The 19,674-nt window shown below is 39.7% G+C and overlaps 1 protein-coding gene across 2 annotated transcripts in view; it reads left to right on the forward strand.

The window, feature by feature from the left end:
* The window catches only part of MFSD2B (MFSD2 lysolipid transporter B, sphingolipid), a 37,906-nt gene that overhangs the window by 15,646 nt on the left and 2,586 nt on the right, over positions 1-19,674 (forward strand). For both annotated transcript variants that reach the window (XM_080388518.1, XM_080388517.1), the window contains 8 exons: positions 2,685-2,854; positions 7,604-7,694; positions 7,786-7,907; positions 10,268-10,351; positions 11,979-12,059; positions 16,178-16,287; positions 17,534-17,677; positions 19,239-19,415. In XM_080388518.1, the coding sequence (XP_080244644.1) occupies positions 2,685-2,854; positions 7,604-7,694; positions 7,786-7,907; positions 10,268-10,351; positions 11,979-12,059; positions 16,178-16,287; positions 17,534-17,677; positions 19,239-19,415 (979 nt within the window). The remainder of the gene's footprint in view (positions 1-2,684; positions 2,855-7,603; positions 7,695-7,785; positions 7,908-10,267; positions 10,352-11,978; positions 12,060-16,177; positions 16,288-17,533; positions 17,678-19,238; positions 19,416-19,674) is intronic.

Consider the following 19,674-nt stretch of genomic DNA (forward strand, 5'->3'; position numbering starts at 1 on the left):
TGAAAACTGTTTTGTCTTGTAAATGCTTCCACTTCTCTAGCTAAATAGGAGACACTGAAGTTTTATTTTCTCAGACTGTCTGATTAGCTATAAGCTCTTTTTGGTTTATTACTAGCCAGACAAAACAATAAAAATCACTCTTACCCAAGCCAGGGTAGAGGAGTAATGATTTCATTTAAAGGTGATTTGTAGGGGAAAAACAAAGTGATGATAATCTTTAACATTCAATTAAAGAAAGCTTAAAAGTAATTTTGAGTATCTTCTTTTTCTTCTTTTTTTTTTTTTTGTTTGAATGTCCTTAGGTTTATGTGTTTCATGTTATAAATTCAAATCCCAGCCCTGTTTTCTTTGAAAAAAATTCTAGAACCCATAGAACCAAGACAGTTAACCTCACCAGAAAAGGAGAGTAATTTTGTGTGCATGTTCACACCAACTGAAATCTCTCTTTTTTTCATCTGTGTTTATTTAATTCTAACATACGCCAGGTAGTTCAAGGAAAGATCTTGCTGTGATATAACTAGCACTCTGACTTGTATTAGTTAAAAGAATGAGGGCTTCCAGACCATATCTCTGGCTCTTCAACAATCAAAACCAGACAAAGTTTTTTCTTTGAAGCAAATCAATCAGACCAAAAAAAGTGCAATGAAAATATTTTTAAGATTTCCTGTACAGATCATAAATTGTAAGAACAGTTTCTTCCCTTCCTACTCTCTTCAGCTCTGTTATCACGCCTTCTTTGTTATGTAACTGCTCTCATGGCCACCAGCATTAAGCAGGGTAAAGAGAAAAGAGTCAAATACCACATGAAAAACTTTTTTACATCTTAACTTGTCCTTCACTGTTTACAATAACTTGTAATTTTTTTGTTGCATCTGTTTTCTTTTCCTGGCAAGAGCCCTTTTCTCTTCCATTAGTCCTTCTAACCCTCAGCATACTTGCTTGAGTACTTTGAAAACTAGACCACGGAGGCACAATGAAATGGCCAGAAGTGCTAAAAGAAAACATGTCAAATTCTGGATACAATATTCCCTGAGCAACCCAATCCCTTTCCAGCCACACATGGAACAGTTGTAATTTGCATTATCATCAACTATCTCAAGAGAAAGTCTGGGGTAGCAGTCACAGGACAGGACTAAACAGTGGGAGATTCCAGTTGTGTTATATTCTTTGGCACTGACTATATTCTGAGTCATCTGGCCTAAATTCTAACTAAATCCATGTACCTAGTGTCTGTTGTCTAGTTTTATGTCTTCAGAGGCTGTGATCCAAATAAATATGCTTTCCTATTGCTAGCCCCATGCAAGGCTTCATAGGCATGTGAAAATCATTTGATAAAAGCTGTTGACCTCCATGTCTGAGAGGTGTTATACATTTATAGTGTCATTTTATTGTTCAGAAAGGGTTTAACTTTTTGAGTGTACAGCTGTTCTTCTAAGCCAAGTTAGACTGGTGAAATGAACCACAATTTTGACTTTTCAAATGTTGGTATTTTTGTATATTTTGAAATTATATTTGTTTGGAGCCAAGTTTTCTTGTAATGGTTGTGATTATGTGAGACTCTCCTTTACACCCTCTTTTTTTGAACTAGTGTTTTACTTAAAAACTTCTGCCTTTCTTTGGGTTTCATGGAGGATTTTTGTTGATAGGTTTTCGTGGATATAGTCAGTTGTTCAGGCATTTCTTCAACTGTTTAAAGAAAAACAGCTGTGTAATATGAAGTGTGCATTTAAAAAAAGGTTGGGATCAGAGGATCCATTACCCTCTACTGGAAACAAGCAGAACTGCTTATTATAAATTTTGTCCTGCTCCTTACTATGAATGCGAGGTAGAAATATTGGATTCCAAAATTGCTTTAACATAAATCCTACTTATGTTCTGGGCAAAATATGACCTTCTTCAAGGTATGATCTGCTTTCTGAGAGATCAGCTTTCTCAGCTAAGGTGGAAACTAATACACTATAAATTCTGAGCACACAAGAACCTTGATCTTTGCTTTCCCAAACGGACACCTTGGTTGGTGTTTCAGATGATCCTTTGTTCTGATGGTACTTGGAGTGTTACTGATCTGAATCATTCTCTGAGGCTGAGGTAGCTAGTTTTGCCTGACTATGGCCTTAGGCAGTTAAGAACAGCATCTTCTGTTTCCAAGAGCTTTGCAGTTGTATTATTTCCAAAATAAGCCTGATGTAAGTATCATTTTATTTTACAGTTGGGTTGGAGAACCTGGAAGTCTGTTCAGATAAGTGGTTCAAAAAATGTTTCACAAGTTACTGTCAAACTTGAGATGAAAAGTCTGATATTATGGCTCCTAGTCCTGCTTTGGAAAAGCAGCATTCAACACTTAAACCGTAGTTCCACTCTGGTCCTCAAGATGAAAGGTTTCTATGTTATCCCTTTGTGGCTCTTAATCTCAGCCACATCCATCATGCAGCTTGCATGAAAAAGGCTCTTCCATGGAGGCTTCTAAAAGCTGATCAAAAAATAGATGACAAAACTCTCATTCCTTGAAACTGTTCTGTTACTAACCTTCTAGTTCTGTTGTTCTTGGTATTGCTTCTTCTGCTTGTTCCCTGTAAAAGAAAATGGTTTGATGATGTTTCTTTTCAATGATAAATGAACAAGCTTGTAGACAGTGAAGGTATCAAGTTCTCATCCTCGGTACGCATTTGTGTTTTCTTCTTTAGGAATGACCATGGAAGTGCTTGGGACCTTGATTGGAGCTGCCCTTCAGGGGCAGATTGTGGCCAGTGCTCATGTCTCTCATCACTGCACTGCGAGTCCCTCAGTAAACACAACCATCTCCTGGCATGACACTCCCAGCTTTCCAGACCCCTCAGATCCCCTGTCTCATCAAGTAAGTGTCTATGGGAGCACACTACAATCTCTTAGGGAAAGGGGTGGGGGTGTTTCTGTATTACCATATAATACCATCCAGCTGAATGAGCATGAACATGACTTCCTTGAAATCAGTAATGCTTGAGCTGAGACAGCCAAGTTGTTGCAAACAAGGTTTCCCATCTGTTGTCTTTGCAACCACATATCAGTGCAACAGCAGTGTTACACTGAGGAGCTTTGCTTGAAGATGCCAATCTGTAAAGTAGCTAGGAGGTATATGGCCTTCCTTTGTTTTCACTAGGGGCTGATTCACAGTTTAAAATAGCAGCTTAGTAAGAGAAGCTTACTTTGGCCCACCAGGAGTACTGTATCCAGTTCTGTGGTCCCCAGAACAAGACAGACATGGCCCTGTTATAGCAGGTCCAGAGGAGGCCACGAAAATGATCAGAGGGATGGAGCATCTCCCCTGTGAAGACAGGCTGAGGCAGCTGGGGTTGTTCAACCTGGAGGGAAGGCTTCAGGGAGACTTTATAGCAGCCTGTAAAGGGGCTTAAAAGAAAAATGCCTAGCAGCCTAGAAGGGGGCTTAAAAGAAAAACGGAGAGGGGCTTTTTACCAAGGCCTGTTGTGACAGGACAAGGGGTGATGGTTTTAAACTGAAAGAAGGTAGATTTAGATTAGATATAAAGAAGAATTTTTTTACCATGAGGGAGGTGAGGCACTGGCCCAGGCTGCCCAGAGCAGCTGTGGGTGCCCCATCCCTGGCAGTGTCCAAGGCCAGGCTGGACGGGGCTTTGAGCAACCTGGTCTAGTGTAAGGTGTCTCTGCCTGTGGCAGGGGAGTTGGAAGTAGACGAACTTTAAAGGTCTCATCCAACCCAAGTAATTCTATGATTCTATGAAAAAATGGTGGCTATAACAGGATCTTTCAGTGCAGTAATACTTCTTTTCAAAGTAGTTATCATTAAGGCTCTCCTATAAAGATTAGTGGCTGTTATGTGAACGAAACTGTAAGTCCTACTTGGAATCTGTATTCTTGCAAAGGTACAAAGCACTGTTGAAAGTAAATGGTTGGTAACAGGCAATTAGCGGGAGAGCTCAGTAGTTCACATGTGGAATGAAACTAGAGATCCGTGCTTGTTTATTTCATTTTCCACAGCAGATTTTTCCTGTAATCCTGCACAAGCAATTTAATCTCTTCATGCTTCAGTGTGTGATTTTTTTGAGAAACAGAGAAAGTTTTATTATGGGAGGAAATCCTAAATCCTGATCCAAACCTCAGTGAACACAATTTGATAGTCTTCCATTGTTTCCAGTGGTCTTGAAACAGGCCCTGAATTGAACAATTACTTTGTGTAGTGTTTTTTTCTGTTACTTGTGAAATCAGCAGTTCGTTGGTTCCTTTTTGCCAGTTGCTAGATTCAGTCTTTCTTTTCATATTTTCCTCTATTTCTCTGTCAGTGTGTGTACTAACTGATATATAAAATTACCCATTAAGAAGATTCCTTGACCTGTGTCTAAACTCAGGTGCTTGCAAATCAAGATGTATGTATTTGTGCTCTGCTTATTGTAGTTGAAGCTCCTATTACCACTTTTCAGCAGCAGTAAAATCACAAGCTGAAGGCAGGTTTTTATGCATGCTTTCAGTGTGCATACCCTAGCACCATCACTGGTAGTCCAGGAAGGGGACTGACCCTTGCCTCTCCCTGCTCCCAGACACTGTTCTCTGCCTCTGTGCTTGCTTTTGGCACAAGGCTTCTCAGGGAGCTGATCTGGGGAAACGGCCTGGGGAGAACTGGGCTGCTTCTGTAAGTGACCATGCCATTTTATGGGTGATTAAAGCATTTTTGAAGCTGCTTGTTAGGTAATTTCTAATGCATATTTCAAGAAGACACAGCACATCACCCTGGCTTCCTTTTTAGCTTCTAGGACAATGGCTTGATGCAGAAAACTACTGTGGTATTACAGCTCTGTAATTGTCAAGAGGAGTAACTTGAAAAGTTGTGGAGCAAGCTGAATTTCATTGCACAGCAGATTCCCTGTCTGAATCTGCTTTATGCTGTAATCACCAACTTCCACTTTCAAATCTCTTTAATGGCTTTGAAGGAAAAAAAGTGTGTGATCTTGATTTATTTCTTTTCTGTCTAACCACATGTGCATTCCCATCCTTTTTGAGGTAGGAGGGAGATGGAGAAAGAAACGTCACAATGAGTTGAATGTCAAATAGTTTTTTATTTTGAAAAAAATAGTAAAGATACATAGCCTAAAGTAGCCAGAGTTTGTAGGTAGAAGTAATATCTTTTATTAAACTTGATACTAACATCGGAAAACAATGGAAAAGCTTTTAGACATACAAATATTTTTCAGATCTGAAGATGTCACAGTGTGACTTGAAACATTTTTTTTTCCCAACTAAACAGGCTGATTTAATTAAAGATATTACCTTCTTCATTTTACTTATTTACAAGCAGCCACATGTTCTTTTTTTTTTTTTTTTTTTTTTTTTTTTTTTTTTATCGTGTGTGTGTATGTATTTCCTGGCTATTTGTTTTGGTATTTTCCCTTCTTCCAGAGTTTTGTGTGTCACCTTCTCAGGTTTTGTAGATGAGTAGTATCCCATGGTTGCGAACGGCCTGGATTTGTCCAACTGTTTTCCATGGGTAAAGTTCTGTTCTTTGTTCTTTCCTGCCCTTTTTCCTAAACAGCCTTCAGGCTTGGGCAGAGGCCATAGTCTGAACGAACTGTTCTGGCAACCCACCTCACTCCCTGCTACCCTGTTATGTGAGGACCAGATTTTTTTGCCATTCACATAACCTGGCATCAGTTTGGTTGGATTACAGGAACATGCATGGTCACTGAGCCTCGGGGAGAGCTGCTTGCTTCGCATGACAGAGCACTTGCCTTTTTGTTCGCACCATCAACAATAGAATAGGCACCTTAACTGCACCATCAACAGGAGATGTTGGATCTTGAATTTTGGTTATATGACTGATGTACGTTGAGCTCTAAGTCGAGGCAGGACTAGTGTCTATGGACCTGAAGCACCTCCACAGTCTCAAAAAATATTTGGAAGAGGCTGCATCTTGACTGTTTCTTTTAGTACCATTCAGGAGTATGACCCTGACCTTTTTTTGTCACAAGGAATAATTCTTAGCTGCTTAAAGGCACAGTTAGTTTAAAAGAAGACCTAGTGAATGACTGATATTATTTTGCTCATTATTAAAGAGAGGAAGTGGAAGAAAGAGTTATTTCTAAGCTCTTTTGAAGTTGTTACTGTAAACTTAGGAGTGGATTTTTCCTGCTGAAAACCAAGTATGGATATTGATATAGTTCATAGATGTGCTAACAAGTTTTGTTTAAGGTCAGAGAATCTTATTTGGCCTACCATGAATATCCTTTATAGTTTAAGCTCGAATTACACTTAACGATGACCTGTGAAAGAAAACATTTAATTCAGTTGCTTCGAGCAAATTAAAAAATACACAGACATGAAATATAAAATTCAAAATGGAGTCCTGTTACTATCCTTTTTTTCAACCCCTTCTTTCTTGGCTAGGCTGCTTTTGAGGCAGAAATCACCTCATTTAAGTGAATTCAGGTATCTACAATACTGCAGTCTGTAGTCTGTGGAAGCCATAACCAATAACTCTCTTAATTTATAGCTCTGATATAAAACCCCCAAGCCTCTATCCCAAATAAAGAATAGTCCTGCTTTCCTTTATTTCACCATGTCCTCTTCTGAAATGTACATATCTTAACAAAAACTGTTGTCTTAAAGAATGTCTGTACTTATATGGTTCATCTGGCTAGCTTTGCATCTATACTAAGTGGTTGTATTTGGGAATACATTCTTGTAATTGCATGCTTATTTACCAGCTGCTTCCTAGATTTAAAATAATTTCATTTGCAACATATAACTGATAATTTGGAATTCAATTTTCCTATCAAATAATCATTGTGTCATAAAGCTCTACAACCAGCACTTATTTTATCCTTGATAACATAGTATAAAATAAATTGTTACGGAATACTAAAGCAAAATAACCTTTTAAAGCTTTATTCCAGAGTCAGTGTAATCAGAGTTAGAAACAATAAATGTGATCTGATGGTGTAGGGTGGTATCCTTGGAGGCTTTGTTTGCCTGGCTAATAAGAAGCAAAGATTTCTGAATTTGCTTGAGTATTTCACTAAATAACTGGGAAAACAAGCATGCAAGCTACCATGTTCTCAAAACATTGGCATGAATGTGTGATTTCTAAAATTCATTAGAGCCTAAAGGAAGTTTCATTATCATTATGTATAAATGCAGTAACTGTAGTAATTATGTTTACATCAGTACTCAAGCCTTTCCTACCTAGCATGAACATAAGATTGCAGTCTGTGTAGCTACATCAACTGGATATACTAAAAATTAGAATCACTCTACAGATGCTGTATGTTTTTGATAGATGACCGTGTATGTCTATAGCTAGTCTGAACATAAGCAAAAACATTCAGGTTGCCAATGCAGTAGCCCTTTTGTTCACAGCTGCTTTTTTTTTTTTTTTTTTGTAAGAAATATATACTTATGTGCCCTGGATTTATCATAATGTAGGTGTTGCTTATAAATGAGCTGCAGAAGTGAACATTTTTCAGAGATATGAAAGTCGGCTGTATGTAGATGGGCATTTGTTCATTTGCAGGTGACTCACCAGGAAGAGACTGAAATTTTCATAATGACTTGTCATTCTGCTGTCACAATTTCAAATATATCTTTTATTCTTTTCAAAGGCAAAAGTTTATATGATTGCAGCAGGGGTCATAGGAGGTGTGTATCTTCTTGGAATTATCATTCTTTTTCTTGGAGTAAAGGAAAAAGATGGTAAGTATATTTAAATATACCTAGATTTAATAATAATTATTTCACATTCATCTGTTGAAAAGATTGTTTTTATGTATTCTGCTCCTCTTAGATCCTTATGCCTTAAATTCAGACAGAGCAATTCCTTTTTGTAAGGGGCTTGGACTCACCATGAAGCATGGTCCATATGTGAAGCTTACAGCTTCATTTCTTCTCATCTCGACAGCAGTTCAGGTAACTTCAGACTCTCTAAGTCTGTGTGTTGGCCTCATTCCAGTCCCAGCATGGGAGAGTCTGGTGCAGCTAAAATGCAAATAACCTTTGGCTGGTGACTGGAGGTGATGATCTAGGGGGTGATGCCTTTCCCTACAAATCAGCAGGGAACCAGAGACCAGAGTCTTTTTTGTTGTGCCTGAGAACCTGGTCAACTGGAGATGGTTCTTTCAAACAAGAAGCAAAACCAAAGTCCTGACCATTTAAAGATGGCGCTTTTTTTCTTTTTTTTTCCCCCTTCATAAAAGGTGAGGAACTAGTCCTAGTGACCCAGATTGGGTCATTATATGTTATCCATGTGCAGTCTCCTGTGGTTTCAGTCGCTTAGAGAATGCTTTTTCTCTTCTCTCTGTTCTTCTCTATAGTGTGTGCCGCTTTAAACCGTTGCCCCTTTCCTTTGCATAGGTGGCTGCTCTCAGACAGTGGCTTATGGTTCTTATGGAGTCTTTTGTGATGGAAGGCATTAGGTCAGAGTAAGAAGTTCAGCGGCAGGAGGTCTAACCTGCCTCAGAGCTAGATAGAGGTAATTTTCAAATGAGGACCTGCAGTTGAGGTTTGGCTCTCACAAAAACGTGCAATACCTCCTCCCATAGAGAGTACCTGTAGAAAAACTTAAAGCCACTGAGTAAGAAACCCTTACTCCCCATAGTCCAGCCGTCTTTTTCAAGCTTGATTTTTGACATATGTTCAACTCTGTAAATATGTTATTTTTATGTGAACCTGTACATATCAGTTGAAGTGGCTTTGTTTTGAAAAGCAAATAATCTTCATATTTTTGTCAACAGTCTTGTAGTTACATGAGCCATTGATCAAGTATCAGGCCAGAGGGCAAGAACAGGGCATGTAAGAGAGCAGCACTGGGTTCACTAAGCCTGGTGAATTAGTAAATTCCTTGGAAGGGCTACTGAAGCATCTGTTTGCCAAAGAAGCACTGAAGTTTCCTGTTGGCCTGGATTTGGGCGCAGTTAGTAGGCTGTCCTTCACAGCATCTGTCAGTCCTTGCTGAAAGGCCCAAGGGTGAGAAACAATAGCAGAAGCATTTCTGCTTACGTCTGGGACCTACAGGCACTGTGAGCAACAGCAGAGAGAGGGAGATGAAAGATGAAAGAAGGTCCCTTATGGTCCAGAACCTTCCTGCATCCATTCAGTCAGCAAGGATACAACACACATTTGGTTGCTGGCAGCCAGCTACCTGCTGACAACATCCAGAGAGGAAAAGATCTTCTGTCAGTCCGTATCTCTTGATTTTTCTATTTGTACAGACTGGAAGGGAGGCAGAAGCTGGAAACTGTTTTGCTCCATTTCAGCCAGCATGAGCAACCCTTGCTATTGTTTTTCAAGGGAGGGACGCTGACTTAATGGAATTCAGTGAATGGATTACTGGTGAGCAAAGGCGTAGGCAGGTAAAGATGCATTTGCTATAATCCCAGAGTGTGATATTCTATGTCTAAAATGAAGGCAGCATAAACTGGGACACAAGCTAGAGAAGGCTTTGGTGACAATGGAGAAGGAATATAACTTTTGTCCTAATTTGTATACAGGTGATTGGCCACTTATTATCTACAAGCACACAAAGGAGCAAGAGCTGATCATACCACAGGCTGTGGTGTGGGTATTAAATACTCTCTGTCATTCTACTTCTGCAGAATTGCTGGAGCTGGGCCTTAACCATATTCTGGTGTTCAGAACATGCCTGAGTTCTGCAAAAGCATGGTGGCAGTGGCTTCATTTCTCATTACAACACGGTGCAGCTAGATACTCCCATCCAATGAGTACTCAGACTTACAGAGATACCTGACCAAAAGCTACACTCCATAGCCAAGGTTGTATACAAAGCCAGCAGTCAGGTGCTGTACTCCAGGAAGTTGGCATGAGTGTAATTCCAGCTGAAAAGTAACTTGCTTCAGAGTCAGAGCTTCTGCTGAAACATTTGTGGCATTGCTATGGAAAAGGGTGGGCAATTTCTTGCAGTAGTCTGCAGCTGTGACTGTGCCAACACCACCAGGCAATTGCAACATAAAGAATAAAGCCTTTAGACAAAATCCTTTCATAAGGAAGTCCCGGTTTTGGTCATTTTAATGCTGCATTAGGTGCATGGTTTACCTCTTGCTTGCCCTAGTATTATTGGCATGTTACTCCGGTGATAGCAGGAAAGTTATTGCTGCTTTAAATTGTTGCAAATGAGGGAAGACTGAGACTCCCAAATCCTACATTTAACAAATCAGTCACCAACTGTATTTGGCTAGTATGGAGTGTGACGTCTTTTTTGTCTTTTTACATTTTTCCTTTCTTTTTTGGTGGTCACCAAATGTCTTCAACAGCTGGAGCAGAGCAACTTTGTCCTATTCTGCACTCATGCTGCTGACCTTCGCAATCACTTCCAGTATTTGGTGGTGACCATCTTGGTGAGTTGCACTTCTCTCCTATATTTTTATTTGATAGTTGGTTCTCACTGGGATTTTTGCACAAAATAGCAGAAGACAAGAAGAGTTTTTTGTCTAGACAGAGCTGTTAAGAAGCTACACCATCTTTTGCATTGCCTGGTTGAAATAAAGCTGGTGTTCCCTACTGTACTTCTAAAAATCTAATGCTTTGGAGCTTTTGATTAATCCCTTGTTGTTTTTACCTGTAAGTCCCTTTCTGCTCCTATAAAGAGTAAAAGCTGCTGCCAGAAAAGAGGTCTGGAATTTTAGGTCCGTTGACCCTTTCCCCAGTCTGATATGCTGCAAATTAAACAATTCCAATTTGTGTATTCATACCCATGAGCCTTTTGAGCTAGGCAGCTTGCAGGGATAAATATCTAAAATATCCAAAGATATGAAGATTCCTCTCTAGAGCATTTGGCAGTGGGATAAAAAGATCCTTTTACAGAACCTTTTTTCTTGACAAGCAGAGATAGAATTCTGCTTGCTCAGTTACACGCTGCTCTGTATTGCATGATTTACTTCATGATTACAAGTAGTATTAGTTGAAAACTGTAATTTTCATCCTTCTGACCAAAGTCCTTTTAAGACAGGTTGAACATTTAACGTTACATAATTACTGGGATGTGCATGTACTGCACTTTTGAAGTATTTTGTAGAGAGTTTGTCCACCAAGTAGAATACACGCTGCAGCGGTCATTTTCAGGGAAGCTGTTGCATGATTTCTGACCCATTTGGCAGAGACTTTGTGAAACCGTCTTAGGGAAACTTCATTTCTGCTTCTTGGTCGCAGCCTCCCACCCTTTCTACCCCTTTTTGATTCTTCATTTCCCACATTATAAGACAGATCTTTTCCAATAATTAAAACCAAAATGTTGGAGAGCAAGGGAAGACTGTTGGGTATCTTAAGGCCCTGCAAGTAACAGACACCAAGAAGAGAGACAAGAGACAGTAGAGTTTAAGTCAGTAAAGAGTGGAATATAACTCTTAACAGTGAGATGACGTTTTAATTTAGGTCAATTGTCTGTCATTAGCAGTAGAAATACTTCAGTGCATTGGTTGTTGCTGCTATCACGTATTACCGTATATGAGATTGTAAGTGACTGTTTCTCTTACAGGTTGTTCCTAAGAAGAAACAGGTAGTATAGGATATGTACTCTAAGTATATCTTAAGATAAGTGCATCTTGCACCTCGGCTTTCTTCCTGTATGATAGTGGTTTAATTCACTCACTGTTTGCATGGTTCAGATAATGAGGTAAAAGGCATTAGCACAAAGTGTGACTGTTTGCAATATGTTTGATCTTTAATGACTGTGTCATGTGTAGTTTTAAGTGCTGTAGCTTACATTAGGAAAAAGAAATTTTAAGACACTGCGTTCTGATATTTGACTGTGGACAACCCTCTCATGGATAGATTTTGCTTGGAGTACATAATAGTGAATTAAAAAAAAAATCACTCAAAAGATGAGGAGAAACAGAAGTCTGCAAGTTCATCTTCCTTTCAGACCATAATGTACTAGACAAAAAAAATGTCTGTGAGCTTACAGCTGAAGACGACAGTGGCACAGAAGACAGTATGGTACAGATACGGGTTTTTTGTCAATTGTAGGTATCAGCAGCTGTGAGCATTCCCTTCTGGCAGAAGTTTCTGCAGCGATTTGGCAAGAAGTGTGCAGCATGTGGGATTTCGGTAAGCAAATCCTTTTGGGGAAAAAAAATCTGCTTGTGCTTACTTCATTTGACAACTGGAGCCACTTCAGGAGCTTTTTCAAGTGCTTATAACCTCAAGCTATGTGAAATTTCCTCAGTTTCAGAGTTTGTTTTAAATTGTTATACCAAATTTCAGACAGATTCCAAGTTTCCAAGAGAAACTTTTGAGAAATGGATTGATGCTGAAGGGACATCCTGGTTCATTTAAGAATCTGCACAAAATCTGCATTTGACTGCTCTTCGAAGTGAACCCCAATGAGGTTTTGTAAATTCAGATCTTTGTTGCCTCAGGTTGACAAGTTGTCTATTGTGCAAGGCTTGTTTTGTCTTTGTGTATGGTGCTGAGTTGACTACCTCTGTAATTCAGTCACAGAGGAGGAAACAGAAGTCTGTTACACATCCTTCTCTTCAAATGTAAGAAGGCAGGGATGCCCACATGCCTCTGAATGGAGTTGGACAGTTATTAGTGAAGTAAAGAAATAGGTGACCTACCTGAGAAAAGAAGCCTAGTTTAACTTTGCCACAGCTCTGCAAAGCCAGCTCAGCGAGCCTGCCCTTCTCTCTAATGGATTATTTTAAGTCCTTCACTTAGTGCAGATAGCAGCAATTCTCTGTCATCATCCTCTGTGAGTCATTGTACAGGCCTGCTCCTCCCTATTTTTCCCATTTACCTTCAATTACTTATGAAAGAGGAAAGAAAAATTGTCTACCTTGTGCACAAAAAAGCATGAGGACTTGGAAAATCCAGCCTGAAGCTACATGTCAATATCCGAACAAAGCTGAAAAGTTTAGATCTGGCGACAATTGTTGAATAGAATTGAACAGTTAGAATTTTTGAGATTAAAATCTGTGTTGGAACGACTTCCAAAGAATGTGAAATAACTTTAAAATCCAAGTTCCAAATATGCTGAATCGTTATGTGTTTTGAAGTAAGTATCTGGAATCCAAGTCCCATCCTCATTTCTTTTTACCACTTTAGCAAAGACAATTGCCAAAAGCAGTATTGGATCATTTACTGGACCAGGGAATGCAGATTTCGTCCTTAGGAAATCTCCTCTGTCTACTTGGCTATAAAAAATGCTTTCTTCAACCAACTTGGCTCTATAAATTTTGTTTAACACGACTGGAAAGCCTTTCAGCACCTCTGTAAACATGGTTTAACTTAATTTTACAGTTGAGTTGCTTGACTGTATTGTGGTCTAAGTGGGGGCTGGACTGAAAAAAAGCCACCTCTCTCTTTCACCTTGTAGACATTTCTCAAGGGACTCTGTGTGCTCGGTGACAGATTTTGTGTCTGGCAATGCATCACAGGGGCTTCCTGTACTACCACCTTGTGTGATCTGTACAACTAATCTGTTCTCTCTCACGGTGAAATAAAATCACATAATTTAAGACTTCTGTGTTTGTCACTGAGGAATGTTCTTCTGAAAGGGAAGGAGATGGGAGAAAATAAGCTTTTTTTTTCTCTAAAACCTTACTCAGCTTTTGAGGTGAAGATGTAATTTGAAATTCAGTTTCCTGAAAAAAAATCACACTGCTCCAGACTGATTTTTCCTGTTAAAGTGGTTCTATATTGAAGACACCCCTGAAAGAGTATGGAAGGCAGGGTATGTAAATAAGTGACAAGAATGCTGGCTTCTTTCCATTGATACTGCTCCCTTTTTACTCATTCCTCCACAAGAGATGGCCAACAGTCTTAAGTACTGACTAAGTATCTAAACTTCCTAGAAGTTTAAGGCTTAGACTTTCTGGAAGTACAGGGTCATACCCAAGCAGGATCCTTGGTAGCATTCTTCCCATTATCAGGTTGGTGCACAAGCTAGAAATTATTCTCTTCTCTTCTCTTTGTTTACTTCTGCCTCCACGTTCTATGTTCATTTAGATTATCTGCTCTGCCCTCACGGGGTAAAAGTTGTACTTAAAATCAGTAAATCTCTCAGGTGGTGACTGAAGCGAAGTCGTCACAAGAAATTTTAAGTGCGGCAGCTTGTTTGTTCATGTTTTTAGCAAGGTGTTTAAAAGTAAAAGATAGCTCTCTCTCACAACTCTAGCTTCCACCCTGGCCAATAATAGTAAAAAATAAAAGCAAATCCAAAAATGCCCCCAATCCTTTCACCTCCTCACACATACAAAATTCTTTATTTGCCATATATCAGCCCTGTGCTGATGCATGGAGCCATGCCCTTGGATGAATCCTGACTGTGCAGCCACTTTTCCACTTTCCCATCCCCATTTCCACTTACATTCTAGCTGCACCTTTTCCTGGTTTGCCCTTCATAATGTGCTGCTGCCCAGGCCAGTACCACCTTCCCAGTAGAGTTGCCTTCCATAGTGCTGTCAGGGAATGGATGGAATTCACGTGGTAATGGTAGGATATTGTTTATGACTCAGAGGGCAGCAGCCCTGTGCCTAGGGAGCAGGATGCCAATAATGGAGTATTTCCTTTACAAGTAGGAAAGAAGGAGATGCATTAGCTGCTTATTGCAGCAGGAACACTGCCCCCATGATTGTACTACTGTTGCACGAGTGAGACTTCAGGGCATTGTAGCCGCAGTCCTGCGGGCTCTGCTTCTCTTTCAGTATAAAATTACAGTTACAATGATTATTATTATCGATCTAGAATTTTGTTTAAGTGCTTTGGTTTCCGAGTGGGTGCCCCATGTGAAGCATAAGGCAGTCATAAAATTGCTTATAAGCAACATAAAATCTTGTATTGCTGGAGTGCTCTCTTGTGGTGAAATAACGATTTTGCCACAACATTAAGCTAATGCAAGGATTATCTGTCTGTGCTGGGAACTTGCAGTCAGGAAAGGTTATTTTCTGCCTCCTTAGGTTAGGAGCAAATGCTTTAGATGGGAAATGCATTTAAAACATAGACATAATGGATTAGACTCCAGGACTCCCAGAAACACTTATCATACAGAACTGTAAATAGCAGTGCTTAAGGGAATCACTCTCTGTGAAAGCTCTTCTCATACCCTCAGCTTCCAAGCTGCAAGTATAGAGGATTGAAACACTTAATGTTAAACTAATCCCCCATCATTAAAAAGCCCTGTAGATAAGCCCCTGGTTCTGGATTCTACATGTGCTGTGCCCATGGTTCACAGGCGTGGGAGATGGAGCATGTGATGGGTACAGAACAGCTGGGCTGTATGCATTCAATCAGCATTTAAAATAGTGGATTTTCAATCCTGTAAGCCCATTGCTTCAAGTTGAAGTTGTGGAAATCTGGTGCTTTTAAGTACTCCCAGAAAACAAATCCTGAGCATCCCAAATTAGTTTGGTTTTGAAGGTAGCCTTACTGGCTTTTGCAATGTCACTACCGTATCTGGCTGTGTGGAATGAGAGTAAACCACACCGCCTTCTTGGCTTTAGTTATTGCTGAGTACCTAGATTGCTTTAAAGTGGTCATTGGAAATGAAGTTGTAAGCCAACTCTACTTCATTGAAGACTCAAGATGATCTGTGAAATGGAATATTTAGTTTCAAATGATCATTGAACCCCTTACCCTCCCCTTGAAATGCAGTGTGATGATGTTTCTAAGGCTTTGTCTCTAATAGTAAATTAAATAGTTCCACTGGCATAGAATAGAAACTGGTGTTTGGTCATCTCTATCACTAAACTGGCAGAGAAATCTTAGCAGCAAGCTGATTAGCAATCTCCCAAGAAGTATCTGGGCACAGTTTGGGAATTAGCCCGCTTAAGGGCTTTTCACAAAAAGTATTTATATGGCCACACTTCTTTTGGAGCCTCTGAATGTTTGGCAGTAGGAATGTGGCCAGGGTCTGCCAGCTGACCTCATGACTTGAAATAGGCTCTTGGGGACTATTCAATTTACTAGCGCAGTTACCATCCTAATACTGCTAACGGACAAGACCGCTACCATGGCGGCTTCTTTTTTTCTCTGATTCTTCTGGACAGATAAATACAAATGGGCTCAGAGCTCTTTGGAAATGCCATTTCACCAAAATACTGAAGTGCTAGGCATTGCTGTGCATGAACTGTTTCATAACAAAATCTTATATTTTAATGGAACAATCTGTATACCGTTGAGCAGTGGATACTGTAAGTTAGATGTACTGTTTTCTTCTTCCTCAGTGGATGATTCCTTTTACAGTCATGCTAGTGACCATTCCAAACCTGATCCTGGCTTACATTGTGGCCTTCATCTCTGGTCTGAGCATTGCAGCATCTCTTCTGTTGCCATGGTAGGAGAATTTTACATTTGAGGTGGGAAGGGGTATATGTCTATGTTACAGGTATGTACTACTGCATGGACTTTGCCTCCAGAAGAGGCAGAATTTGGCAATAGTCACTTCTCCCAAAAATCTTTTTCTGCTTTAATAATAGATGCTGTGTTCGATGATGTGACTTTGGTTGCCCTACTGTTAACAGATTGTATCTACTGTAACTGTAGCTGTTCTTTAGACGTAACAGTATGCAGGTGAATCAATAATCCAAGTAGCTATAGAACTTGTGATAACAGGAAATCAGTTGCTTAGGTTTAGTTTCTAACAGAACTACAGTAATGATGAAATGAAATTAGATAAATCAATTAATGCTGAGCAATTAAGAACGCAGCAGAGGAAACATGCCAAATTGTATCCCTGCTTGAGCGGTCCTCTGTTATAGTTCAAATAACACAAGGATATGATTAAAAGAAAATGAGAATACGAGGTCCTTTGCTTGTGAGGATTGAAAATATGTGGGGAAAAAACTACTCAAGGATGAGTAGGATGGGATGTTTCCTCTCCAGATGAAATAATTGTTATTCAGGTCAAATTGACCAGAAAGCAAGAACATTGCTGGGAGAGCTGTTTTGCATTACTCATTTGTACAATGCCCTGAAAACTCCAAGAGATCATGGAAACATAGCTTGAAATAAGCTGTCAGACTGCATAAACTTTTCTGCACCGAGGGTGAGAAGCCCTTTTTTCCAACATGACATATATTAGAAATAAAATGTCAATTCACAATTGACATTTGAGCAGCTTCTGTTCTGATTTTCCTTTACCAAACTCATTCTCTTTGAAGTAGAAAGAGAATAGGCCTCATTGGTTTCTGAAAATTTTGTTAGCTTGTCAAAAGAGTCATTTCAGAGTGAAACTGTTCAGAGTCCCTTGAAATCTTAAGAAACATGGGTTCTTTCATTGTTCTTTTTTTAATATCGCAACTTCTGATTGGAATGACAGTCAGTCTAAAGAATTCTCTTGCCTCCCAGAAAGTGTTTGATAGTTTTTCAGTGGTTTTCTACTTTGTAATATGTGGCCATGCATTTCTTACACAGATTTTTGCCCTCCTGTCTAGCAGTAGGACTTTTGGAACTGGATCCTTTCATGTGCACGATGGCATCAATCACATCTTAAAAAGGAGGAGGGGTGTGCTCTTTCAGTAAGTTTGGATTTTGAGGAGATATTTTGGCTTGAGTTTTTCTTTTATCTTGCTCATCTCTAGGTCAATGCTGCCTGATGTTGTTGATAACTTTCGCCTGCAGAATCCTCATGGAAAAGGACATGAAACCATTTTCTATTCTTCTTATGTTTTCTTTACCAAGATGTCAGCAGGAATTGGCTTAGGAATTTCTGCAGCAGGACTGGAGTAAGTAACATTGTGTTTCCACTTGGTGGATCTACTCTGAAAGCATTCTGAGGTTACTCTGCCTTTACCCTGCAGTTAATTGTCCTTTTACCCTGAGTCTGAAAGTTCTAGCAGCTCCACTTCGGCTGACCACTAAAGATAGGATTGCTATCATCTAGGCCAGACCACTGAGCATTAAGTCCCCTGCCCTAACATGTTTCAGTTCAGAAAGACTTGACTTCCCTTTAGATTTTCCTCTTTCCAAATCACTTATGTGAATATTTGTGGCTTATATGAATAAAGACCTAAACATGAAAGCTCAGCAAATGAAGGTCCCCCGTAAGTGAGACAGCTGCTTTGTGCATTCCCTGTTGCATATGGGTTAGACTACCTATACGAGCTCGTAAGGCTTTACACATTGCCGTGCTTTCAGGGGTGCCTAGTGGCCTGTTCAGAATAAAAGGATCACCAATTCCTGCAGGGTTTTGGGGAACCGGACACTGATCAGAGTCAGGAACAGTCTCGCAGCTCTGCCTGTCACCTGGACCATGTCAATTTGGAAGATGCTTTGTGTTCTCCTTCCACTTTTGCCTTGTCTGTCCTGATTAGACAGTCAGATTGAGAAACTGGTCAGCCATCTCCTGCCCTGCATTTGTGTGTGACCTAGCAGAAAGGGCCTTTACTAGTAGCTGCTACAGCACACAAGCACACTATAAACACTTAGAAGGGAACCTGTCTGAAATACTATCTAGTCCCTAGCTCTCAGTTAGGTTTTGGTAACCAGAATGTTTTGCTTCAGGGCCTTCAGCTGAAACTGCTAAATAACAGGCAGTGCTTGGCTGAATGTTTAGCGCTTAGGAATTTCAAATGCTTACTTGCTAATACCTTCAAACAAATCACTGTTCACCAATTAGCCCCTTTTCAATTGCATTCCAGTTAGCTCCCAGCAATTTGCCAAGGCAGGTGTTTGTGGGAGAACACAGAAGACAGAGTGATGCCAAATGAGCTGTAGCTTTCATAGGTGCATGCTCAGAGGAAAATAAATCCATTCTACAAATTGGGAATGGGAATTTGAATATATCAGCAGTTGTAGGACTGCATGGAAGCCCTCAATCAATGAACTGTAAGTGTGTACCTAACTCTAAGCACTTAAGTAAATTTGTCTACCTTGAGAAGAGTGCTTAAGTGTGTATTCAAATTAAAGTTAATTATTGCTGTTGAAGTTGGTCAGATTACTTGCATACTTTTAAAGCAAAGCCTAAATACTTTGCTGAATATTAATAGGAAACACATGAAACACTTAACAGATCCATTTCCTTACATGGGATTCTATGCTTCTCTTAGTATTTAAATATCATAGAATAATAAAATATAGAGGTAATGTAGTTATCTGAAATTGAGCACAAAAATGGGATTCAAAAAACAAGATTTGAAACATGTAGTGGGGGGAAGGAAAAGAGAGGTATAGGAAGAAGGAAGAGAAGACTTGAAGAGTGTTGGGGGAAAGAAGGAAGGGAGCCTTCAGATGAAATGCCTTTTAGCTTTGGACATACACACACCACTGTGATTTCCATTTGTTTAGGTTTACTGGATACAAGCCAGGGATATGCAGACAATCCAACGATGTGATCCTCACACTGAAAATCCTCATTGGAGCAGTCCCTGCCATCCTCATCCTTGTAGGTTTGTTTGTACTTCTTTTCTACCCAATCACTGAAGAAAGTCGGAAAGAAACAAAGCTTGCGCTTGAATTGTTAAGGTAGGTTTGAACTGGTAGCAAACAGCAGTACCATCGCCACAGCAGGTCTTCATCATACTGGGCAAAAAAATACTAGCTACCAATGTACACCTCTATATTCCCTGTAACAACAAAACAACACTCTTTTAGGTGAGTTATTAGTTGAATGCTCCAGCATCTACTTTCTGTAGTGTAATAATACCTGCTTGGAGGATCATTTATTAGATGTATCAGCTGCTATATTTTACTTTTTCGCTGGGGTGGCGCACAAAGCACTATT

The sequence above is a fragment of the Falco punctatus genome, assembly GCF_963210335.1.
Source record: "Falco punctatus genome assembly, chromosome: 5".
Lineage (NCBI taxonomy): Eukaryota > Metazoa > Chordata > Aves > Falconiformes > Falconidae > Falco > Falco punctatus.